We start from the raw sequence: 27,420 nt of genomic DNA on the forward strand, positions 1-27,420 counted from the left end.
AAAGGAAGAAATAAAACTATCCCTATTTGCAGATGATATGATACTATACCTAGAGAATCCTAAAGACTCTACCAGAAAACTGTTAGAGCTCATCCACGAATTTGGCAAAGTCGGAGGATACAAAATCAATACACAGAAATTGATGGCATTTCTATATACTAACAATGAAAGAGCAGAAAGAGAAATTAGGGAAGCAATCCCATTTATCATCGCATCCAAAAGAATAAAATACCTAGGAGTAAACCTACCTAAAGAGACAAAAGACCTGTACTCTGAAAAGTATAAGCCTCTGATAAAAGAAATCAAAGATGACACAAACAGCTGGAAAGACATACCATGCTCGTGGATTGGACGAGTTAATATTATCAACATGACTATACTACCTAAGGCAATCTACAGATTCAATGCAATCTCTATCAAATTACCAAGGACATTTTTCACAGAACTCAAACAAAATATTTTAAAATTTGTTTGGAAGCACAAAGACCCAGAATAGCCAAACACATCCTGAAAAAGAAAAATGGAGCTGGAGGAATCAGGCTCCTGGGCTTCAGACTATACTACAAAGCAACAGTCATCAAAACCACATGGTAATGGCACAAAGACAGAAATAGAGATCAGTGGAACAGGATAGAAAGCCTAGAATTAAACCCACGCACCTACAGCCAACTCATCTATGACAAAGGAGGCAAGAATATACAATGGAGAAAGGACAGCTTGTTCAATAAGTGGTGCTGGGAAAACTGGACAGCCACATGGAAAAGAATGAAATTAGAACACTCCCTAACACCATACACAAAAATAAACTCAGAATGCATTAAAGACCTAGATAGAAGACCAGACACCACAAAACTCTTAGAGGAAAACATAGGCCAAACACTCTCTGACATAAACGACAGCAACATCTTCTCAGATCCACCTCCTAGAGTGTTGACAACAAAAACAAACAAATGGGACCTACTCAAACTTCAAAGTTTCTGCACAGCAAAGGAAGCCCTAAACAACACAAAAAGACAACCCACAGAATGGGAGAAAATCTTTGCAAATGAATCAACTGACAAGGGATTCATCTCCAAAATTTATAAACACCTTCTGCAGCTCCATACCAAAAAACAAACAACCCCAGCCAAAAATGGGCAGAGGATCTAAACAGACAGTTCTCCAAAGAAGACATACAGATGGCCAAAAAACACATGAAAAGATGTTCAACATCACTCATTATTACAGAGATGCAAATCAAAACCAGGATGAGGTACCACCTTACACCAGCCACTATGGCCATCATCAAAAAGTCTACAAACAATAAGTGCTAGAGAGGGTGTAGAGAAAAAGGAACCCTATTACACTGTTGGTGGGATTGTAAATTGGTGCAACCACTGTGGAAAACAGTATGGAGATTCTTCAGAAAACTAAACATAGAACTACCATTTGATCCAGCAATCCTACTCCTAGGCATCTACCCAGAGAAAACCATGACTCGCAAAGACACATGTTCTCCAATGTTCATTGCAGCACTATTTGCAATAGCCAAGACATGGAAACAACCTAAATGTCCATCGACAGAGGAGTGGATTAAGAAGATGTGATACATATACACAATGTAATATTACTCAGCCATTAAAAGGAATGAAATACCAGCACTTGAAGCAACATGGATGGACCTAGAAAGTATCATGCTAAGTGAAGTCAGCCATACAATGAGACCCCACCATCAAATGCTTTCACTGACATTGGAATCTGAAAAAAGGACAGACGGAACTTCTTTGCAGAACAGATGCTGACTCACAGACATTGAAAAACTTACGGTCTCCGGAGGAGACAGTTTGGGGGTGGGTGGATGTGCCTGTGCTGTTCGATGGAAATCCTGTGAATTTAGATTGTTATGATCATTATACAACTACAGATGTGATAAATTTATTTGAGTAATAAAAAAAAAAGAAAAATACATACATAGGAGAAGTTTGGAGTTGCTTTAGAATCCAATCTACTGGGAAAGAAACCAATGGATACTGCAGGAAGCAGGCATTATGGACAGTCATAGAAGGTCCCATTTGATTTTAAAGGAACACTGCACTTAAGCTGTTAGGAAGATGAATGAATCCATAGAGGTGAAGTGTTGGATTTGCTAACATTCTAAGCATTGATCCTAGAGAAAGTTTAAAGATAGCTTTCAAATCAATGGAAAGGTGAATGTCGTGGCTGTAGCCAAACTGTATACAAACAAATCATCATATCTATGCCTACAGTATATGCATAGTAAATATACTTTGACAAATTTGATGCCCTTTCAGAATAACTGAGATCACTTATATCTTAATTTATGGTGTTATGAAACAGTTGCTTGTTATCAACTGCTTCAAATGCCAAGGTCTAATTAGAGAATATTCCACATGAGCAACAAAAAGCCAAAAGCTATTCTGAATCAGGCTTATGTTAGCCAGTCTGACTTCAAGAGAAATTAATTTTTTAAATTATCATTTTCTCATCTTGCTTCAGAAAGCACTGAAGGCAGTAGAAATCTACACTGTCGTTTTGATCCTGGCAAATTTATCAACCTTCATTGCAAGAACATTTGAGAACTCATATAATTTATGTTATATAACTTTTTAAAATGTTACTGTGTATATTATTAGCAAGTTTTCAGACGATGTTTGTATTGTTATCTTCACAATTATTATTTTAGCAAAGTTCTTTTTAATGTTAACAGGGTCTCTACAACAGTGACCTTCTAAACATGGTCAGGTTAGAAGGATTCAGGAGATCTTTTACAATGTTCAGAATTTCATCTGCCAATCTGTTTTTTCCTTCTGCTTCTCTATTGCACAGGGCTCAAGAGAACACACTATAGATGCTTTCACATTGCATAAGGGTTTCTTTTGTTGGACTAGTCTAATATCATTTTTAAAGTAGTCAAATGTAAATAAAAGAAGAACATCATCTTTATCATATGGTTAAGTTCACCTGCGAATTTTGTCATGACATTTAAAAAACATACAACTTTCAACAGAGGTTCAAACTTTTTTCATGGATAGGTATAAGCAGAATTACCATCCATGTAGTCCTACAAAGAATTTGATGGATCACAAAGAAGTGCTGTTATGAGCTCCAGTTTTTGAGATGGAAATTAGAGGATAAACCAAATAGCTGAAAGGCTTAGCAAGTTGATTCTTCTGTGTATGTCAATAATCATGCATAAGGGATCTATAAACACACAAGACAGTATGGAGAAATGAGATGGAAAGATTTTAGAAGTCAAGGAAAAAATGTAAATACCATTTTGAAGCAAAATTAAGGTGATGTTACCTTCATCTTAAGAAAGGATAGTGGACTTTTCTGCTGAAAATATGAGTTAACATCCCGGCTCTGTCACTTATTAACTCTGTTATTTGGATGAGCTACTGACCCCTAAAACCTAATTGTCTTTATCTCTACATTGCCTAACAGTAATCTCTACTTGCTTGCTATAGGTTTTGAGGATTAAGTGAAATGATTCATGCAGAAAACCTTAGTAAATGTTACTAATTAACAGCATGAAAGTAATATAAAGACTAGACTGTGTGTTTCAATGCCACAAAAAGGTACACTTTTGCTGTCATGTCTTTTTACAATGACAATATAAATCCAAGGAATGCAGAGGCAGATACTCGCATTTGTATCCTATAAAGCAAGAGTACTGCCCTTCAGGTGACGAATGTTTAGAATGAATAGTGAACAAGATGGCATGGATCATAGGCCAGAGAAACTCAAGTCATCTTCTAGGTTTCTTAGTTACCTCATTGTGCTCAGAGATAGTCATGTAAATCAGTTGATACATATCAGGAAGCTACAAAGTCAGACTGATAACCTACCTACCAAATGAAGACCTAATCACATTATCTTTGAGGACTGATGAGACCTCCATAGGAGAGGGTTGATCCGCAAGAATCAGCAAGGCAAAAGAAATGTGGCCAGTGGTATCCATCTTCTTCATTGCAGAAGATCCTAGAAGTCACTCAGCCCATGCTGTGTGGACCACTTTGCACTGGACCCTTCAGGAAAGTGAAAGGAAATAGGAAAACATAAAAGAGGGTGGAAGGTACTTACTACCCAATGAAGACAAGTGTGAATGGGGAAGATACAAACCCCTTACGAAAACTAAAGGCAGTGTGGTACAGAAGTTAAGAGCACAAACTTCAGAATCAGATCCATCAGGGCTAGAATCCTGGTAGTGGCTCCACCACTTACTATCAAAGTGACTGCATTAAAGTAACCATGCCTTGGTTCCCATGGGGGTGATGATATGTCATAAGGTGACGTGAACAGTACATGCAATAACACATGTCCTCCACCTGGTGAATGCACTCAGTAATGATGGCTATTAAGTTTATGTTGAGGAAATGATCTGTCTGGGAAATATATAAGCACTCATTCCCCTGCTTCGGAATCGATTAATGATAATTTTGCCTTTCTTTTAATTTTTCAAACACCTGAACACTGAGAATTAAATTGCTGCTTGCTAGGAAAAGAGATGAACTAGAGGAAGAAGAGACACAGAGGAAGCCAAGGCTGCAGCCCTGTTTTTCCTTTCCTGATTAAGCCTTGACTGAAAGTAACCAAGTGGCTTGGTGTTAACTAACTTGCAATGGGGACGTGGAGGCAGACAGCCAGGGCTCCTGTGCTACCCTGCCCACTCACTGGTTTTGTTATCCTGGGCAAGTTCTTTAACACTGGGCTGTAGTGTCCACCCTGTAAAATGAGAAGAGCAATAATGTCTCATACAGAGAGCCATCGATGCTTAAATGGAAATTAGTGTGTAAAATGCATAACATAACACCTGGAAATCTAAGCATTCGATAACACTTAGATAATAATAATGATAATAATAAGTAGGTAACCTTTCGATTTAAATCTGAAAGTCTAGTGTTACTGTAGGATTCCTTAAAAGAAGTTAAAGCAGCGAATTCAAATAGAAATGCTGCATTATTGGCACTATGTAATTTATAACTAGGATAAAAATGGATGCTAATTTGGGCAAAAGTTTTTACAAATCTAGGATAGACAATAAGCTCCTATCTGACATCAGATTCCCTCAAACTTCTCCATTATTTTGCTCAAACCCCAACAAGCTTTTTTTCCCCATTTTATAATGAGACATTTGTCAAATATTTTATACTTAACCAAGTGACATCACACAAAATACTTTATACCTCCAAATAACTTCAAATTACAACATTAAACTAAAATGAACCCTCTGGGAGTTTTCCTGTGGCAGAGCAGGTTAAGGATTTGGTATTGTCACTGCATTGGCTCAGGTCACTGCTGTAGCATGGGTTTGATCCCTACCATGGGAACTTCCATATGACTTGTGGGATTGGGGGAGGGGAACGGAAAAAATATATATACACACAACCTCTGGAAAGTCTGGAATGCCCAGTGACATTACATGAAGCCACAAAGATACTTTGGCAGCACAAACCTCAAGCTGCAATTAAAAAGAAGTTTCCCCTCATTGAGCAACCTCTTATATCAGGGACTATGCTAGGCTCTTTATATATTTAATTGGATCCTCACAGCAACACTGAAAGGTGAATACTTTTATGCTCATACTTGAAAAGCAGACCTTGAGACATGAGCCAGTTTGATCAAGATCAAACAGTTAAGAAATAGCAGAGTCCAGGCTAGACTCTAAGTCTGTCTGGCTTCAAAGCCTTTCCTTTCTTCCTTAAGCTTCACTGCCTCTCTCCAGGAAACTGGGCACCCACCCAAGACCCTCAGTAGGGACCACAGCCATCTGCTGGTGACCATAGGGCCCAGGCACCACTGTAGGTGGCACCACAGAATCTACTGCCTACCAGAGGATGGTGATAAGGCAGCCAAGAAGTTCCCTGCCCTAGACAGGATTGGCAGTGGCACCAACAGGCCTGGCCTGCAGGGGAGGCATGTAGGAAACCTAGCTTCAGCAGGCTTGACAGAAAGGCAAGCCAGAGACTGACACAGAGAGCTTTACAAAGAACCTATCTGGTCCAGTGGCTTTCAAATATTGTTACTGCTCACAGTGGTATTCTGTTTTGTTTCGCTGTTAACAGCAGTATCGTTTTTTTTGTTTTTTTCCAAATGAACTCTTAAGTGCTACCTCTTTATCAATGAATACATAAATAAAAGCCCAGATATTCTGATGCGGAATCAAGGTACACAGAACTGGGGCCTCTTGGCTGGCTTCTGGTGGGTGGCTACAGAGACCCATCTGTGGCTCCATAAGGCTCTCAGGAGCAGTTTGAAAATCACTACATTAATTGTTAATAAAGTGTTGAAAAAAGAAACAAACTGAACATTGCAAAACCATGCCAAGCTATGAGTTTTTTTCTAGCACTGTTTCTCATAATCAAATAAATCATTTGTACAAATACAGATTCCTGTTTCTTCGTCCAGAATTTGGGGGAATTCTTAGCCAAAGATCTGGAAGACCCATTCATCCCCACACCCCCAAATAATTCATAGGCTCTCTTTATATAACTGTTAACTTGAAAGGCTCAGAACTCTGGGCTATATAACTCAGAAGACCTTTTTCAATGAAACCCATAACTTTGTTACAACCTGTCCCTGCTGTGGTGACCTACTTCCTGCACTTGATCCCAAGATGATTAACAATGAGGTAATCCAACGACAACTTTTTCTTGCTTATATGAGTGACAGATTTGCCCCAAGATCTAATAAAAATGTTAAAAAGTACAGACATGCAAAAACTTTCACAATATAGAGTAAGACAAAAAGATTTTGAAAAATCCAACATGCATTTTTTTCTCCCGTAATTATAACTTTCATAGAATATTTCATAGAAATCAAAAGCCTCAAGCTTTGCACTTCCAGACTCCCTTAGAAAGAGTTTATTAGACTCTCTGGGAGTACAATTCAAGAATCTGCATTTTCATGAGCTCCCAGGGTGATTGTGAAGTGCACTAAAACCTGAGAGCCAGAAGTCTAAGACTTTGTTGCTTTAAGGGTGGACCACAGAGCTGCAGCAGAGTGTCCCCTGGAAACCTGGCCAAAATGCATGTTCTTGGGCCACCTCAGACCTGCTGAATCAGAATGTACCCTCCAACAAGGGATCCCAGAGACTCCAGTGTGCAATAAAGTTTGGAAACCACCAACCCACTACCTTGCTACTTAAAAGTATGGTCCTGGGTGCTTGTGAGAGTTGAAGACTCTTGGGTTCTACTGCATATCTGTTGAGTCAGAATCTGTATTTTAACATTTCCCAGGTGGCTTATAGGTCCACTAGAGTTCAAGAGGCACTGGTCTAGAAGAAGCCAGGCAGATGCCCCAGACTGCAGCTGGAAGGCTGAGATGAGAAGGCAGCTGGAAGCAGGTTCTCAGTAGTGTAGAGGGCATGAGCAGACTCAGGGATGGGCTGAAGGAAGCTGTCTTTCTACAGAGAAGTGGCCACGTTCATTGTTTCTTATTTCCCTGGTCCTCATCATATCATGGTCTGGTAAGGGGGGTGGGTGCAGAAAAATTCTTCATTCGGCTGTTTAAGCAAAAATGTTAATGTGTGCTATTGATTAAAAGACCAAAATTAATTGCCTGCTTGTTTCAGGTACTGGAAGGAAGACAATGTCCTCATCAGGGGACACTGTCAGGCCTCACCCTTTCCCTCGTCAATAGGCAGGCCTGTGCCTGTCACCTGCCTCTTCCTCCCCGCTGCTCCTAGAGCCCTTGTGAATGTAGACAATGAGCCCAGCATGGCTGCTTGGGTAAAGCTACCCCTAATTAGCTGGAGCATGGCTGTGTTACATCTCATGGTGACCTTAAGGACCTGTCACCAGTTGATCTTCAACATCTCTCTTCACCTGGATTCACTCAGAGGCCACTTCCTGGGTGTGACCTATGGCTCCCTGGGAAGGAGCTGAAGGACCTGACCTCAGGGCTGCCTCCTGACTGCTCACACCCATGACCCCTGCGACAGATCCTGTGGACCACTCTGATTCCTGTGTTCTTCGGGTGCCTCTGGCACCTGTGTTGCCTTGGGGTTAAGAGAGAAATGGGTCCCTCAGATCATCCATGGATTTTTAATCCTCCTGATTATATTGAAAGGGTTTCAGTTCCTCATCGTGACTGCAATGCTGTGGTTCTGTCCGCTGGTTCTCACACTGCTCTGCTCCCTTTAGGACACACTCTTTCTACTTAGGATTTGTGTCCCTTGGATGGTGGGGCGAGGGTACAGGTATCTGGGCAGCATGGAGCTCAGCAACACAGCTGTCTTGTGGACGCCAATGCTTCTGGAAGGAGCTCCTCCAGAGAGTGTCCTGATACCACAGTGTTGAAATCACCAAGTCAAGCCATGCTTTCATTATATGAATACATTTAACTTTCTTCACTAAGGCAATCAAAGTTGGGTTTTCTGTGTTTTGTGGTGTTGCTACTGCTGCTAATTCAAAAGAAAATGTGAAACACCCTACATGACCCTACATGACTCTTTGAGCTCTTCCTACACTTAACCCATGCCTCCTCTTGATGCCACATCATAGCTATGGGGAATTTCCTCTGTGTGGGCAGACTGGGTGGCTTGCTCCACTTTCATATCTCAGTCATTTTCTAAGAAGATTCAAAAAGTTTGGATGATCCACCTCTAAGCCAAAGGGGATCTGACTAACTGTTCTCTGGGAAGTCTATACTGGTTTTTGAAACAGATTCAAACCATTTTCTGTAGATAGCCATGACTTTGAACTCCATATGTCACCAAATTCCTATGGATGCCATATCTACAAATGCAGACATCCCTGTATGAAGGCTGGAAGCTTACAAGGTAATCTTCTCAACTCCTTTCCAGCACCAATACCTATGAATCTGTGAACTCCTTTTGCTTGACCTCACCCTCTTTTTCAGTGAGGTCTTTCACTGAAAGACCTTGCCAGAGAAACACAGGCTCTGCAGGCTCTACTGCAGTTTTATTGTGAAGTCACTCCTACTCAGTCTGGAAGGCTAACCACAAACGCTCCCACAAGTGGAATCTTTACTCTTTCTCAATGCAAAATTTCTGTGTCTCATACAGAAATTCTATCTAGAGGCATTAGAAAATGCCTTTGCCTCCTCCCTGTTCACACCGTGGTGTTTTTAACTTCATCTAAAAATATGCCAGAATAAAAAAAAAAAAAAAAAAAAAAAAAAAAAAAACACTGCATGTGTATTCTGCTTCCTGGCCTCCCCATCTTTTACCAACTAGTTCTTCTTAACCATCTCTTAAAATGTGACTTCATGCCCTTTTTGTTCTTTTATTTATTTGTGCACTTATTTTTTCAATAAATGTTTATGGAATGCCGTTCTATGCCAGGCACTGTGCTAAGTACTATGGACTCAAAAGTGAATTAGTTTCATGGAGCTAACAGTATAGAAGGGTAGTTAAGCATTCATCCAAAAACTCACACAATGCATATTCACAGACTGGAATAAGGACCATGAAGGAAAGGAGCACCATTCCAGGTAAGCCTATTACTGCAGAATTGACTGTGCCAGTGTGCATGATGTCAAGCTCCACAAGGAAACTTGAGCTCTAAGAGATTCACAGGCACAATTGGACAAACTAGACAAAACTCTTCCATCAAAATCTTGTCTGGAGGACCTTGTATTCTGTCACATTGTGGCTCACACTCCAAACAGAATAGTTAATTAGTGCTTGGTAAAGATAGGTGAACTCATGTGCTAGGAAGCCCACAGCATTTTCTTCCCAGTCTCTTTGCAGGCATATTAGTTAATTGTATTGTCATTGTATCAAGTCTTGCTTGACAGCTGTCAAGATTCAGTGAACTCTAGGAACAAAGTAACATGATGGATAGCTTAGAAGCACTGCAGAAGAAAGTCCCAAGATAGAATGATCTGGTACAAATACAGTTCCTACACTATTCCTCATTTCAGGTGGCCTGGGCCAGTCTCAACTACATTCAATCAATGATAGCTCAGGTTTAGAATAGACTGTAAAGAGAGGATTTTCCAAGTTCAATTTCCCTTTAGCAACTTAATAGAGGTGCTGAAGGCAAGGAAACTTGGTCGAGGGAAATGATATAAATGACAAGGGTGGATTGATGTCGAGGGCAGAGACGGTACAGAGTAGTGCTGCCTCTTCCTTTCCTTCCCATGGATGCATCTGGCCATTGGACCTGCGTATTCATCATGCATCTTTTAGTTCTAAGAATTGAATGAAGCCCAATTCAAATGGGGCTTAGGATAGAACAGAGGCTTTTGCAAAAAAGAATAAGAGGATTTTCCAAATGGGTGAAAAAAAAATCAGGCTGCTCATATGGAAAAACAAATATAAGTTCTCAGGAAAAAAAATGTGACTTAGGATAAGACAGTCAAAATTATATCAGACAAGGTCCTGGGAGAAATACTGGAGAAAATAAATAACATGATTCTTAAATGGAAGGCAAATGTGATGACCTCATTAGATTTTTCCAATTCTCATTTCACAACAACTCACACTCGGTAAACACTCAATAAATATTTTTATTTGATTTCTGTGATTTGATACTCAGAGTGAAAATTAATCTCCGTGTAATTATAAGAGAACTAATTAAGGCAACAGAGTTATTGCTAAGATGCCTAATCAATAAAACCTGCAGGTGTCCTTTCAATTAGATTAGGAAATTAATGAGGACACATTTTTTTTCTCAATTTACTGTGCCAAGATAAAATTTCTCCCAGACTTTATTTTATTTAAAAAAAAAAAAAAAAGACTGTGGATACTTTAAGGTCTTACCAGGATTTTTCTCATGTTTCTAAATAGGCTTATATCAAAAATCATCCCAGAAACATGTTCATGACCGGGACTGGATGACATGGGACAAATTCCCCATAGTCAAGTTTCCTTTCCCCCATATTAACTATTAAGCATATATACAAAATCAACTGTCTCAGCCATACTGGGTCCTATAACATTTCCTGGCATCTACAGATATAAATAAATGTTCACTGAATTAAGAGGTGGTATTGCTGATCCTTACAGGTAGACCTACACCAAGTTGATTTTCTAGCTTTCCTTACAGGTTTGTATTGTTTTCACCTTGCTCAGGAACACAACCTGGGGACCTTGTATGAGAGTCTTCCATGGTAACAACACCCCAAACTGGGGTTCCATTAACATAAACTGCTAATAGTTCTTTTGTGGTGCATCAGGTTAAGGCTCTGGCATTGCCACTATAGCCACTTGGGTTCAATCCCTGGGCTAGAACTTCCACATGCCAGTGGTGGAGCCAAAATAAAGAACCAAAAACAAAACTCTCAAACTGCTAACGTAAACTGTTAACTAAGTTTAGGAATAGCATTTTGTTTATTTCTAAGCCACCAAAAAATAATTTCTTAAAATGAAGACTTAGTGCAATAAAACTTTCCAGTGTTGTTTTTTCCCTCAGCTTCTCCCTGCACCTCAAAAAAAGGTGACTCAAGCTTCTAGACTCAAGATGTTATGAAAGTTAGCTCCAGAGAAGCACCAGGGCTAAATATCTTTTTATCATCCTCCTCTCCTCTTGACAGAAATAATATTTTGGTTTTCCTTGAATTGTGTCTACTATTATTTATTTGTTGGAGGCTTAAAAAACTTGGAAACATAATACTGACATCAGGAATTTCAATGAATGCTTGTGGTGACATATCCTAAGCTCTAGTTATAAGGTTAATGTATAATCAAATTATTCATTTTTATTTCTTGGAACTGGCATAAAGTAAATCGTGGTAGATACAGGTAATTTCTGTCTTTGTAACTCTGATAAATCTTGGGCTTTCACCTAGAAAATGTCTACATGAGGTCATAGCCAAAGCTGAATACGGGTGTACTAAAGAATGACAAAGATATTTTCTGTAAATGTCCTGTAAGAGCTAGTCTAGGAGCATTATACAATGTACTACACAGTGATGTTCCCAGAAATCAATTATTTTAACTATAGATACAGCTAAAAACTCCTCCTATTCCTTATTATCCATGCTTTTCTCTCCATCCTATTCATCTCTCAGTGTCTGTTCCTAACCTAATGGGCCAGCATGTAACTTCTCCAGTTGGGGCAGCATGTGACCACCTACATTCAGTTATCAGGGAAACCTCTCCCTGTCGGGTCTTCTGTCTCTTTTCCCCAGTTATTTGTGTTTCTTTTCCTCCAACTTCACGGCCCATTATTTTTTTAACCCCATTGTTTCCCTACTCTCCAATATCCCACCTGCCCTTACACTCAGCCTGCACCCAGGTTGTAAATGGGGGCAGTGGGGAGGGGGAGGAAAGCCCTCACTAGGATCTCATCTAACCTCAGGGTGAAAGACCTAAGGTAAACCTGTCGCACTACCAAGATGTGCCTTTCCTTCCCACTAATTCAAATTCTGCTATTAAATAGTATCGCCTTCCCTGCCTCGAGTTTATTACCAAAGGCCCATTTCAGTTAACCTAACTAAATATATGCCAAGCTCAGGAGAAGGAAAAAAAAAATCCACCTCATTGTAGGAAGAGAATATGTTTTAAAGGGCTTTTAGATCAAAGATTTATGAAGTCTGATATATAATTTATAACATAGTTTCAACAGTAAAAATGCAATCACAGTGGGAAACAATTGATTTACCCACAAATTTTTGAAATTTAAGCCTGGGAAGTGCCTGTAACTCTAACAGAATCTTTGTCATTGCTTTGGAAAATGACACCGTTGACTATACTGTGTTGATGAAGGAGGTAAAATGGTTAGGCAGGGAAAGCAGCAAGCTCTATTAATGAAACGAAGGGAAGGATGTAGCAAATAATAAGAAAAACTTCACAAAAGCAATAAATGTGTTTGGTTGAGTGACATAGATTGCTTAGTGCTAGAGACCCATTCCATAAATCAAATCAGAAATTGAACTGGTTCTTTCAGTATATATAAATCATGGGTTGATGCCTTAATAGTCACTGTTCTAAGATTCTTATTTTTGGAATTCTATGCAAATAGCAGAAAGGTGTTATTCTATTCATTTCTAATATTTTTATTAATTCTTGAGATAGATTAGAGACATGATGATGATGCCAGATAGAGAGAGAGATGATAGATAGATAGATAGATAGATAGATAGATAGATAGATAGATAGATAGATAGGCAGACAGACAGACAGACAGACAGACAAAATATCTTGGTGCTAGTGCACAGGGATTACATCCAGTTTCCCTAAGGCAGCCTGTGGTTTCATCTACTCCTGCCCAGAAACTGCTCTCAGCACTTTGCTGCAGGCTCACTCCCAAATCCCTCCTCCCCAAAACCTACAAATCCAGTTTTGTGAATCTAGAGTCAAAGTAGATTTTACTGAAGTTTTTCTAGGAAGTAGATGGAATGCTTCCCTTTTCTGTTTCCCTTCCCTTTTTTTTTTTCTTTTTTGTCTTTTTTTTTTTTTTTTTTTGCTATTTCTTGGGCCGCTCCCACGGCATGCGGCATATGGAGGTTCCCAGGCTAGGGGTTGAATCAGAGCTGTAGCCACCGGCCTACGCCAGAGCCACAGCAACACAGGATCTGAGCCGAGTCTGCAACCTACACCACAGCTCACGGCAACGCCAGATCGTTACCCCACTAAGCAAGGGCAAGGACCGAACCCGCAACCTCATGGTTCCTAGTCGGATTCGTTAACCACTGCGCCACGACGGGAACTCCCCTTAGTCACTTTTAACTCTCCTCCTCTCCAACTCCACACAGCACTGCCAGCTCCACATTGTACAAATTTACTTCACTCCTGGAGCCTCCTCACACCACCACCAAGGCTGCAGTCCTACCCATGCTGAGGAATATATACTCTTTGGCCTCAAACTGCATTCTCATAAACCACATTATTTAGCAAAATAAAGAAGCATCCTTTGGTGGAATCCGTTTACCATAGAAGGCACATAGGTTGTAAATAATGGTTCTTGTTAAAATTTAAATCAAATCCACATGGAAAGACAAACACTAGGAAGTCAGGTGACTCCCACAGAAATTCATCTGGCCAGGCAGGGTATTTTTAAACACAAAATTTAAGATAGGATGTTTTTTCTGCTGGGACACTAAAGGTGTTAGAAAGGGCTTTTCTGGAGCTGCCCTCCAAATGCAACACTGACAAAAAATCATCAGAATTCATTTAAAGTCTTAGGGAATGTGGACAGACTCATTTTCCAAATTCCAAGACAAATATTTATTCTGTAAAACATATATAGATAAGGGTCACTAAGCTCTATTGTGATTTATTAAAACACAATAACTTCAGCAAAGGGATGACTCCCATTTTGACCTTCTGGTGACTTTAAGGATACAAAAGTGATGTCAGTATTAACCGGCACATATATCATGGTTGAATGATAACTGCAACCTTTACCTAAATTTAAAGAATCATCTTGTTATATTCTAGCAGTTCTTCAGGTTAATCAAGACTAGTCTTCCACTTTAAAATTAGGAAAACAGACTATGTGACAACTTGGATCCAATTTGTGGCTTCCAACAAGGGAGGTTCTTCACTTGAAGTGCCTGTGTGCACAAACAGATTTGCGCCTGAGATAAATAGGTAGGTAGGTCAGTAGTTATAGATTTTCAAGAACTTAAGAAGCATCCTTTATTTATAGGATTATTTTCCCCTTGTAGATTTTGAAGATTTAGCTCATTCAGGTCTAGGAGGAGGACGAGGCAGCACTTAAGCCCTGGTTACTGTTCTACTGTTTTTGACAAGTTGGACACAACTCACCATCATGGGGCTCCGCAGCTCAAAAGCCCAGAGTTGAAGAATGAAAATAGCTAAAAAAGAAGCAAAGAAAAATACAAATAGGAAGTTCCCTTGTGGCACAGAAGGTTAAGGATCCTGTGTTATACCACAGCAGCTTGGGTCACTGCAATGGTGTGGGTTCGATCCCTGGGGAACTTCCACATGCTGCACGTGTAGGGGAAAAAAAGAAAAAGAAAAAGAAAAATGAACAGGAATAGAAAAGTGAATTCTTGTTTTCTTCCTTCTAACACAGCCATGGGCTAACCAAGTATTCTGCTTTATGTTAAGAAATGTTCCCCAAGGGAAGAGTTTTGCCTCCAACTGTGAAGGTGATTGATGTCCCTAAACCCCTGGAGGAATCTCTTCTGGCCCTAAACTTGTTACAGAGCAGAGTGGAAAGGTATCCAGGAAGTGGAATTTTCAAAGAAAACATTTTTCTTGATTTTCCTTTCAACATGCGAGGGGAGTCAGAACATGTAAGGATAGAAACCTAAGTAAATGTACTACCTGCACATTTCATTTACAAAGAGTGCATGTGTGAAGAAGGAGGGACCCAGATTCTTCAAAAGGACAGAGAGGCAGTCTGAAAAATGTTGATTCAAAGATTTTGTGCTCCAGGTCACATCATCCTTCGAGCTGGATCCACCCAATCCAGTGAATGATTCCTCTCCTCGCCTCCTCCTCTCCCAATAGCTGCAACCTTAGGAATAGATATTCATTCAGGAACTCAAGCAAAATATTGTGTACTTCATAAAAGTGAACCTCCCAAAGTAAAATGTCGACTCATAAATGCTTTTCTGTGAAGATGGGCAGCTATGCTAATCTAATAGTGCATTTAGATCATTCTGATGATTTTCCATGACACAAAAGTGATGAAACAAAAACATTTCTGAAGTGCTAAGTTCACAATTTTCCCTCAACCTCCCCATCATTCTCACCCACTCCTGCTATTTCCCTCTAAATACTCCCCAAAGAAAACCTCTAGTATTATCTGTTGAGCCTCCAACTCCCTTCTTGGTACTCCAAGTGGACAAAGAACAAAATCCATGTGCAATCCAGGAAAAGGATGACCCACACTCCAAGGGGCCAGGGGCATTTTTGGAAAGATGCAGTGAACTGAGAGGGAGTTCACAGGACAAAATGACTGGGATAGGATGGTATCGAAAAGAAAGTTCTGGGCTAGGAGAGAGGAAGGCATCTATGGGATAGGAATGCCGGAGAAAGACAAGATAGTTAAGAATTGTCACAGGCAATATATATGAAACCCCTTTAAATGTTTGCAAGTGATGTGAATAATGATTGAAATTTCTTTGGTAGTGCTGTGCTTTTTTAAAAGCCACAAACTCCAGTCTGGTGATGAGGCCTTTGTTTCTACAAGCATAACACAAATATAAAATGAGAACTCACCATATATGTTTCTCTGTCTCTTAGATTACCAGGAATTTATTGCTCTGTATTTGGTGCCTTGGTTTAAACTGCTTAGTACTAACACAAAGTCATTCACATGTGTCTAACAGTATAGAGCCTTTTTTCCTGGCATGTGTTAGAATGGCAAACTGCTCATTTTCATCAATTTCAAAATAATTTATACTTTTGTTCATTAGCAGACATTTCAGCTGGAAAAACAGGTTTACATGACCATGTAAATGGATAGAAACTGTCTTAAAGAAAGACACGTGTAAAGAGAGACATGTAAAATGGGCTTCAACCTGCCAAGTTCTGGAGTCTAAGAGTTAAGGATCAATAAAAACATGAATGAAAACACTTCCTTTTCCCCACGCAAGTTCAAAAACCTTGAGAAATGAAACAGGAGTCAGACATGTGATTTTAAAACAACATCGCACTCATGACTTATAAAGTTTTTGGGAGGATATGGCTTAATGTGAAGAATGACTGGACTTAGAAGTACTTTTTCTTCCCCCACACCTAGCCTAGTCCTTGGCATCCAAGGGAAAGGTGAATCTATAGAGCAGGTGCACTTACACTGAGAATGGGGGAAGAGAGGAGACTAACTCCCCATTACATATGGATTTTATTATCTTCCTCCAACATACAACCTCATGTCACCTGTTAACCAGGTACTTCATTCTGCCTCCTTGGGAAGGAGTGACTTAGGAGTTGGGGAAAAGGGCCAGAAGTAATTTCTCTAGTAGGAGCTTATTACATAGAATCTGGAAAAGTGAGGGAGATGCATTTTGTCACAGTATTAAGCATTAAAAATAAATCATTACTTTTTCTTATTTTTTTTTTTTACCAGAGCATTTAATGGCCTGTTCCCTTCATTCTGCATAATACGACAGTGTCATAAATTTTACATTTGATGGACCAGTGGGGAAGGAATGTGTAAGATATGAAAAATTGGAATGAAGCTTTTTATTAATTAAAATATCAAAGTGTGAGTACTAGCACTTGTTTTTATTTTGTTTGTTTGTTTTAGAAAAGAAAACCTTTCCGTTTTAAACCAAGAGCCGTGAGAAGAGTTGGAAAACCAAGATTTCAGTCTTTCTTAAAAAGCGGTCCAGAGTCTTTTGAGGACCTTCATCAGAATCATCTGAAGTTTGGGGACCTCATCCAACATCTATTGAATTAGGATCTTTTGAGACGCAGATGGAAAGCCTGCATTTAATAACTTCTTTGAGTAATTTAAATACACACTGAAGACAGGAAATCTTTCCCTTCTGGCCAAAGGATGGCAGCAACCAGGTATTACAGCTGTATTGGACCCATGGTCACAGGAAGAAGAAAAAAAAAAAAAAAGACCTTACTTCTCCTGAGGAGTTAACCCCTCTTTTATATCAGGTAACAAGTCTTATTTATAAAGAAAAACCGCAAAATATAAAACAGAAATTGGGACAGTGCAAACTGTATACTTGTACAGTAAAGCAAGTAAAAGGAAGAGTTTTAGGTTAGACTGCAAAGTCTGTGTGCTGGCAGCTCACACTTTTCATTCATATCCAGAAAATGTGTAAAAATCCAGAAGTCTCTGTTTATGTGCCTACGATTTTGCTTAAGCTTCAGTACCACTTAACTACATCATCATCTGTTTGTACAGACTGGCTGAAGTACTGAGTATCCCACATGGAAATCCTTTAACCAGATTAGAAGCCCCTGGGTCTGCACATTGAAAATGATTTTCAGAAAGGATCTACAGTAATTAGTGATTAGTGGGGTTTTGGTACAACTGTTCCACAGTCTAAGAAGGCTAATCTGTAAATACATTAATTGTATTAGATGTGTGCAGGTAAGAAATAAAAAGTCTACTAAGTGGGAAAATTACTAAACTATTCTAGTTCATTGGGAAAAATGGTGCCAATATCTATCTGTCTCTAAGGCAAAATACAGACAAATTAGATTCTATGTTTGAGTCAATGCAATATGAATACATATCATTGACTGTGAATTTCTACCAAACAGTATACAGATCTTTTTATATATTTAAAATAGTTTGATATTTAGAATTATTTTGAAAATAAACTTATAAAATATAAAAATGCAAAAAAATCATTTTTCCATAGATTATATTGGCTATCAGTTCCCAGAAATCTAAGGAATTCTTCTAGATATTAATTGGCAATGCAAAGTACTGCATCATGTACCCTCTGGATTTCTATACTTTTTAAAATCTGGGCTCCAAGAGGAGTTCCCATCGTGGTGGCATAGTGGAAACAAATCCAACTAGGAACCACGAGGTTGCGGTTGCAGGTTCGATCCCTGGCCTTGCTTGGTGGGTTGAGGATCTGGCATTGCCATGAGCTGTGGTGTGGGTTGCAGATGCGGCTCAGATCCCGTATGGCTGTGGCTGTGGTGTAGGGCAGCAGCTACAGCTCCGATTGGATCCCTAGCCTGGGAACCTCCATGTGCCAGGGGTGCAGCCCTAAAAAGACAGAAAGACAAATCAAATCAATCAAATCAAATCATATCAAATCAAATCAAATCTGGGCTCCTAGAAAGAAATTTTATTAATGCAATGTGTTCTAGTGTTTTAAGACATATTACATAGTATCCCAACTGATATTATACTTTTCAGACAATTTTTAGAAATAGAATTTATAAGTTGTCTTTTGTTTTCTTTTTGGTTTCCTTTGCTGTGCAAAAGCTTTTCAGTTTGATGAGGTCCCATGGGTTGATTTTTGCTCTTATTTCTGTTGCTTTGGGAGAATGACCTGAGAAAATATTCATGAGGTTGATGTCAGAGAATGTTTTGCCTATGTTCTCCTCCAGGAGTTTGATATTGTTTTGTCTTATATTTAAGTCTTTCAGCCATTTTGAGTTTATTTTTGTGCATGGTGTGAGGGTGTATTCTAGTTTCATTGCTTTGCATGCAGCTGTCCAGGTTTCCCAGCAATGCTTGCTGAATAGATTTTCTTTTTCCCATATTCTGCTCTTGTCTCCTCTGTCAAAGATTAATTGACCATAGGTGTCAGGGTTTATTTCTAGGTTCTCTATTCTGTTCCATTGGTCTGTCTGTCTGTTTTGATACCAGTACCACACTGTTTTGATGACTGTGGCTTTGTAATATTGTTTGAAGTCTGGGAGAGTTATGCCTCCTGGTTGGTTTTTGTTTCTCAGGATTGCTTTGGCAACTCTGGATCTTTTGTGGTTCCATATAAATTTTTGGATTGTTTGTTCTAGTTCTGTGAAAAATGTCATGGGTAATTTGATAAGGATTGCATTGAATCTGTAGATTGCTTTGGGCTTTTGCACAGCAAAGGAAACCAAAAAGAAAACAAAAAGACAACTTACAGAATGGGAGAAAATAATTTCAAATGATGCAACTGACAAGGGCTTAATCTCTAGGATATACAAACAACCTATACAACTCAACAGCAAAAAAGCCAACCACCCAATGGAAAAATGGGCAAAAGACCCGAATAGACATTTCTCCAAAGAAGATATACAGATGGCCAGCAAGCACATGAAAAAATGCTCAACATCCCTGATTATAAGAGAAATGCAAATCAAAACTACCATGAGATACCACCTCATACCAGTCTGAATGGCCATCATTAATAAGTCCACAAATAACAAGTACTGGATGGGGTGTGGAGAAACGGGAACGCTCCTGCACTGTTGGTGGGAATGTAACCTGGTACAACCACTATGGAGAACAGTATGGAGGTAACTGAGAAAACTATACATAGACCATATGACCCAGCAATCCCACTCTTGGGCATATATCCAGACAAAACTCTCCTTAAAAAAGACACATACACCCGCATGTTCATTGCAGCACTATTCACAATAGCCAAGACATGGAAACAACCCAAATGTCCATCCACAGACAACTGGATTAGGAAGATGTGGTATAACATACACAATGGAATATTACTCAGCCACAAAAAAGAATGAAATAATGCCATTTGCAGCAACATGGATGGAACTAGAGACTCTCATACTGAATGAAGTAAATCAGAAAGAGAAAGACAAATACCATATGATATCACTTACATCTGGAATCTAATATACAGAACAAAGGAACCTTTCCACAGAAAAGAAAGTCATGGACTTAGAGAATAGACTTGTGGATGCCCGGGGGAGAGGGAGGGAGTGGGAGGGATCGGAAGCTTGGGGTTATTGGATGCAAACTATTGCTCTTGGAATGGATTTACAATGAGATCCTGCTGTGTAGCATTGAGAACTATGTTTAGATACTTACATCGCAACAGAACAAGGGGAGGAAAAAAATGTATACATGTATGTGTAACTTGGTCCCCATCCTGTACAGTGGAAAAATAAAATAAAATAAAAATAAATAAAAACAGAATTTAGATATCATCAATATATATTTTATACTATTTAGGGATATGAAACAAGACTTACTAATATTTGCAATTCTCACAGACTAAACATGATTCCAGGTGTACTTAAGTTGCTTAATAGATGTACCTAGAACCAAGTCATCTACTCTCCAAAAAATGTCAGCTGAGATATTTTCCAAAGGAAACAAAAACCCATTTTCCAAGGGAAACAACCCCCTTTATCTTACCCCCTAAAGATAATGAATACCCATTTCCTCCTCACTTATTGAGAATCACTCACAGAGAGAATCCCTGTAATTTAACTTCTACTAAAGAGGACAAAATTTTTAACATCACTGATCTGGCACAACCATATATTTATAAGGAGACAAGATCATTTAGGCTGACTATTATGTAACTTAGGTTAAAGATGTAGAACTGATATTCATCTCAAAATCATGCCACAATCCAGTACACATGAAGATGTGTTCATATGTCTCAGAATGAGTCATAGAAATGTAACACAACACAGTTTTTTTTTTTTTTTTTTGTCTTTTTGTCTTTTTGCCTTTTCTAGGGCCACTCCCATGGCATATGGAGGTTCCCAGGCTAGAGGTCTAATAGGAGCTATAGCTGCTGGCCTACACCAGAGCCACAGCAGCTCGGGATCCGAGCCCCATCTGCAACCTACACCACAGCTCACGGCAATGCTGGATCCTTAACTCAGTGAGCAAGGCCAGAGATCGAACCCACAACCTCATGGTTCCTAGTCAGATTCGTTAACCACTGAGCTGCGATGGGAACTCCAACAAAACATGGTAATTATAGCTAATAATATTGTACTAAACATTTGAAAGTTGCTAAGAGAGGAAACATCTTAAAAATGCTTATGACAAGAAAAAAAATTGTAACTCTGTATGGTGATGGATATTAACTAGATTTATTGTGGTAATGATTTCATAATATACACAGATCATTATATTATATATTATATATTATTATCATTATATTGTATTATAATCATTATATTGTACCCTTGAAATGAATATGATGTCAGATGCAATTTTACAAAATGTCTTGGAAGTAACATTTAGGAGTAGAAAGAACTTGCATTTGGAACTTCCATTTCTAGGCAAGATAAAGTAATCAGAGCTGTGCTTTCCCTCTCATCCAAAACAACTAAAAATCCAGAGAAAATATGTGTAGTAACAGCTGTCAGACATTAGACATCAGGTGGCCCAGAACAGTGATCACAGAAAGAGGGGAAGAAAACAAGTGAGCCACGCGATTTTTCTATCTTACGTCCTGGAGAGAGTTTCTGAACTGAATCATAAGGAAGCGAAGCCAAGAAAATTCACTGAGTGGAGGAGGTGGAGATGGGATCTAGGGAAGTCAGAGTGGCTAGAGTTAACCAAGAAAGCACCAGAGAAGAGAGATCTGCATAAAGAGCTCTGAAGATACACAAAGGGTCCTGATTACTGAGCAGTTTATGTATGTGAGGAGACTTCCCAAGGATAGGAAAAAAAAACCAACCAAAGGGATAAAAATCCATAATTCCTAGAGCACACACAAGACTGAGAATAATTCATTTTCCCATCAGCTAGAGTGGGAAAAAACTCATAATTCTCAGGGACTTAGAGGAGAGGGTTTTACCTCAGAATTGTAAGTTAGCCCTATACTAAGGCTTCTCAGGTTAAAAGTAAGCTTCAAGAAAAAATGAACCTGCCTCCAACAAAAACGAAGTTCCAGAAATAGTCTGAGGTTATTTATAAGGATGCAAAAATATCCAGCACCCCAAATTCACAATGTCTGGAATCCCATCAAAAGTTACCAGGTTTGCAGTCAGAATGGCCATCATTAATAAATCGACAAATAACAAGTGCTGGAGGGGCTGTGGAGAAAAGGGAACCCTCCTGCACTGCTGGTGGGAATGTCAACTGGTACAGCCACTATGGAGAACAGTTTGGAGATACCTTAGAAATCTATACATAGAACTTCCATATGACCCCGCAATCCCACTCTTGGGCATCTATCCGGACAAAACTCTACTTAAAAGAGACACGTGCACCCGCATGTTCATTGCAGCACTATTCACAATAGCCAAGACATGGAAACAACCCAAATGTCCATCGACAGATGATTGGATTCGGAAGAGGTGGTATATATACACAATGGAATACTACTCAGCCATAAAAAAGAATGACATAATGCCATTTGCAGCAACATGGATGGAACTAGAGACTCTCATACTGAGTGAAATGAGCCAGAAAGACAAAGACAAATACCATATGATATCACTTATAACTGGAATCTAATATCCAGCACAAATGAACATCTCCTCAGAAAAGAAAAACATGGACTTGGAGAAAAGACTTGTGGCTGCCTGATGGGAGGGGGAGGGAGTGGGAGGGATCGGGAGCTTGGGCTCATCAGACACAACTTAGAATAGATTTACAAGGAGATCCTGCTGAATAGCATTGAGAACTATGTCTAGATACTCATGTTGCAACAGAAGAAAGGGTGGGGGAAAAAATGTAATTGTAATGTATACATGTAAGGATAACCCTACCCCCTTGCTGTACAGTGGGAAAATAAAAAAAATTAAAAAAAAAAAAGTTACCAGGTTTGGAGTTCCTACTGTGGCACAATGGGACTGCCATCACCTTGGAAGCACTGCGTCACAGGTTCAATCCCCGGCCTGGCACAGTGGTTAAGGATCAAACGTTGCTGCAACTGTGGCCTATGTCATAACTGTGGCTCAGATATGATCTCTGCCCCAGGAACTCTGTATGCTGTGCGCTGGCCAGAAAAGAAAAAGAAATTACCAGGTTTGCAAAGAAACAAAAATAAAATATAACAAATAATGAAGGGGGAAATCAATCAGTAAAGACAAATAAAGAAAGGACATGAATAACACAATTAGAAAACAAGGGCATTAAAAGTTATTAACATGACATTCCACATATTCAAAAAAATAAAAATTGAGCATGTTAAGCAGAGCTGTGAAAGATGCAAAAGAGACCTCAACTGAAATTCTAGAGAAAAAAAAAATATAATGTCTAAGATGAAAAATATACTTGATGGGCTTAATATCAGATTAAAGCACCGATGGGAAAAAACAGTGAACTTGAAAACATACTAAATATAAATGAATGAGGATGGAAGTGATGGCAGTCTCCTACCAATGATGATGTAAACCAGAAAAAAAAAAAAAAAAACTGGAGCAAGAACTTAAAAGTACTTAAAGAAAAAAAATAAACTGTCAACTTATGTCTATAACCAGTGAATATATCCTTCAAAAAAGGGGTAAAATAAATATCTTTTAGAATATATGGGAATTCCCGTCATGGCTCAGTGGTTAACAAATCCCACTAGGAACCATGAGGTTGAGGGTTCAATCTCTGGCCTTGCTCAGTGGGTTTAAGGATCTGGCGTTGCCATGAGCTGTGGTGTGGGTCACAGATGCGGCTTGGATCCCACATTGCTGTGGCTCTGGCGTAGGCCGGCAGCTACAGCTCCAATTGGACCCCTAGCCTGGGAATCTCCATGTGCCGCAGGTGAGGCCATAGAAAAGACAAAAAACAAAAACAAAACAAAACAAAAAAATATACGAAAGTTGAAATATTTCAGTAAAACTGTAATACAAGGAATGCTAAAAGAACTCCTTCAGGCAGAAATAGAACATCGCCAGATGAAAATCTAAATATACATAAAGGAATGAAGAACACTAGAAATGGTAAATAAGTATATTAATATCAATGAGTTTTACTCTTATTTTAAAACTGACTACTTTTTAAAAAGTTATTCCCTTATATTGTGAGGTTTGTAAGATATGTAGACAACAAAAATATAAAGGCTGGAAGTGGGAAATAGAAGATTAATGTTTAAAGGTTCTTGTATACATGAAGTGAGATCTTATTACTTAAAGGCAGACTATAATAAGCTAAACACTAAAAACTCTAAAGCAACCATTACAATAATATGGAAGAGACTTGTGGCTGCCTGATGGGAGGGGGAGGGAGTGGGAGGGATCGGGAGTTTGGGCTTATCAGACACAAGTTAGAATAGATTTACAAGGAGATCCTGCTGAATAGCATTGAGAACTATGTCTAGATACTCATGTTGCAACAGAAGAAAGGGTGGGGGAAAAAATGTAATTGTAATGTATACATGTAAGGATAACTCTACCCCCTTGCTGTACAGTGGGAAAATAAAAAAAATATATATTAAAAAAACAATAATATGGTCAAAATTTATAAATAATAACACAACAAAAGAGATAAAATGGAACCATAAAACAAATGCTCAGGTTTTTTTTTAAAAGGCAGAAAAATACAAGGGAAATAATCAATGGTACAAATAGAAAATAAGCACCAAGACTGTAGATTTAATTTTAACCATATCAATAATCACATTAAAGGTAAATCATACAAGTACCTTGAGAAAAGGCAGTTAGTTAGATTGTATCAAAAAGTAGGACCCAACTGTATCCTGCCTATAAAACTGCAATTTTTTTAAAAATCTTTTTTAAGGGCTGTATCTGCGGCATATGGAGGTTCCCAGGCTAGAGGTCAAATCAGAGCTGCAGCCACCGACCTACACCAGAGCCACAGCAATGCAGGATCCGAACCGTGTCTGTGACCTACACTATAGCTCACAGCAATGCCGGATCCTTAACCCACTAAGCAAGACCAGGGATTGAAACTGTGTCCTCATGGAAACTAGTCAGATTCATTTTCCACTGAACCACGACAGCAACTCCCAAACTGGGCATTCTGAATATGAATACTGCTGACATTTATAGAGCTCTCCACTCAACAGGAGAATATAAATTTTTTCAAGTAAACACTGAACCATTTCTCAAGATAGATTATATTCTGAACCATAAAAAGGCAATACATTTAAAATCATTCAAATCATATGAAATTATTATCACAACGAAATTAAATTAGTAGTCAACAAAATAAAGATATCTGGGAAACTGAAAGAACAAGCTAAGACTGTAGATTTGAAGAAAGTTATGAATCAACTGGACTGTAGACATTATAATTTGTTCTATCAATTACTAGAAGAGTGTTGACTACTATTGTGAGTTTTTCTATTTCTTCTTGCAATTCTATCAGTTTTGGATTTTGAAGCTTGTTATTAGGTGCATAAACATTAAGGAAGAACTTTATACTGGTAAGTTGTGAAAATTTAGATGAAACAGACACATGCCTTGAAAGATACAAACTGCCAAAGCTTATTTAAGAGGAAATAGATGACCTGAATAGTCCTGTATTTATTAAAGCAGTTGACTCACAGTTAAAAATACTATTACAAAGAAAAAATAACTCCAGGTTCAAATGACTTATTGATGAATTTCACCAAATATTTAAGGGAAAAATAATACCAATCTTATACATATTATTCAGAAAATATGTATGAGAAATCGAAAATGAAGGAATAATTCCCAACTTACTTTTGGTGAGGCAAGTACTATCCTAATATCAAAACCAGAAAAGATATTTTTAAAAAAGAAAACTTTCTCATCTGCATAGATGCTAAAAATCTTAATGCAATTTTAATAAAATGAATCCACAAATATATAAAGGTATAACACATGATAAACAAATGTAATTTATTCCATGAATGCAAAAATCAATTCAAAATTTAATCAACTTAATTCACTATGATAATAATCAAAAAAGGAAATCTATATGATACTCTCAATAGACACAGAAAAAGCATTTAACAAAGTAGTACTCTATTTCTGATTTAAAAAAAAACTCTCAGCAAACTAGGAATAAAAGGGAATTTTCTCAACCTGATAAAAGGCAGATAAGAAAAAAATTACAGCTAATACCATACTTAATAGGTGAAAGACTAAATGCTTTCCCTTTAAGATTTGAAAAAAAAATGAAAAATGTCTTGCCACTTCCATCCAGCACTGTACTGGAGGTTCTATTCAGTGCAAAATTCAAGGATAAGAAATAAAAGGCATCCAGATTGGAAGAGAAAGGGGAAAACCATCTTGTTTTACAGACAATGTCATCATCTGTTTAGAAAAATCCCTTTGTAGTTCTGAAATGCTCATGCCCTATTGTATCTACCAAGATACTACTCCTTCTATACCAAATATTAATTTAGGTCCATTGGTTGATTTCTCTCTCTCTCTGGAGCTCCCTTAGTACTTGATAATACTAAGTTCTCTACTGGGTACCTTGATCCTAAGGGTAGCGGTATATATATGTTGCCTCATATGTTAGACCATTAACTCCTTCAGAGTAAGGACTGCATTTTGGTTATCTCTTTTCTTATCACAGAAACCAGTCCAGAGCTTGGACAAGAGAAAGGCTCAGGAAATAGTTGCTGCTATAACCATGTAGCCAATTGTATAGCTCACCTGCTTTTAAGTGCAGAGCACTTACACTCACACTCATGGAGCTCTCCTATTTACATACATGGAATATTCAAACTTCAATTTCAGCTACCTCACCATATCCTCTTCTAACTATAAAATCACTTGAGTATATTTCTATTGCTGCAATATAAAAATTAACACATTTTTAATGATTATAATTTTCTATTGAAGAAATTTTACATTCCAAGATATATCTTATAGTCCTAATAGAAAGGACATGGAGGAAAAGTTTAAAACTCCTATATATTTTGGCTGTAATAAGCAGATTCTGGGGGGGAGTTCCCATCGTGGCGCAGTGGTTAACGAATCCGACTAGGAACCATGAGGTTGCGGGTTCGGTCCCTGCCCTTGCTCAGTGGGTTAAGGATCCAGCATTGCCGTGAGCTGTGGTGTAGGTCGCAGACGCGGCTCGGATCCCGCATTGCTGTGGCCCTGGCGTAGGCCGGTGGCTACAGCTCCTATTCGACCCCTAGCCTGGGAACCTCCATATGCCGTGGGAGCAACCAAGAAATAGCTAAAAAGGCAAAAAAAAAAAAAAAAAAAAAGAAAAAGAAAAAGAAAAAAGAAAAAAAGAAAAAAAG

At 38.6% G+C, this 27,420-nt stretch overlaps 1 protein-coding gene across 3 annotated transcripts in view; it reads right to left on the bottom strand.

Moving 5' to 3' along the window:
• Positions 1-27,420, bottom strand: part of CD96 (CD96 molecule) — a 283,642-nt gene that overhangs the window by 143,097 nt on the left and 113,125 nt on the right. For all 3 annotated transcript variants that reach the window (XM_084986926.1, XM_084986928.1, XM_084986927.1), the window contains one exon: positions 23,057-23,235. In XM_084986926.1, the coding sequence (XP_084843052.1) occupies positions 23,057-23,096 (40 nt within the window). In that variant the 5' untranslated portion in view covers positions 23,097-23,235. The remainder of the gene's footprint in view (positions 1-23,056; positions 23,236-27,420) is intronic.

This window comes from Sus scrofa, chromosome 13, assembly GCF_054392235.1.
Source record: "Sus scrofa isolate SSC_HxYL_T2T_F1_AM1 chromosome 13, Sscrofa_HxYL_maternal_Yorkshire_Landrace_v2.0, whole genome shotgun sequence".
In the NCBI taxonomy this organism is placed as follows: Eukaryota; Metazoa; Chordata; class Mammalia; order Artiodactyla; family Suidae; genus Sus; species Sus scrofa.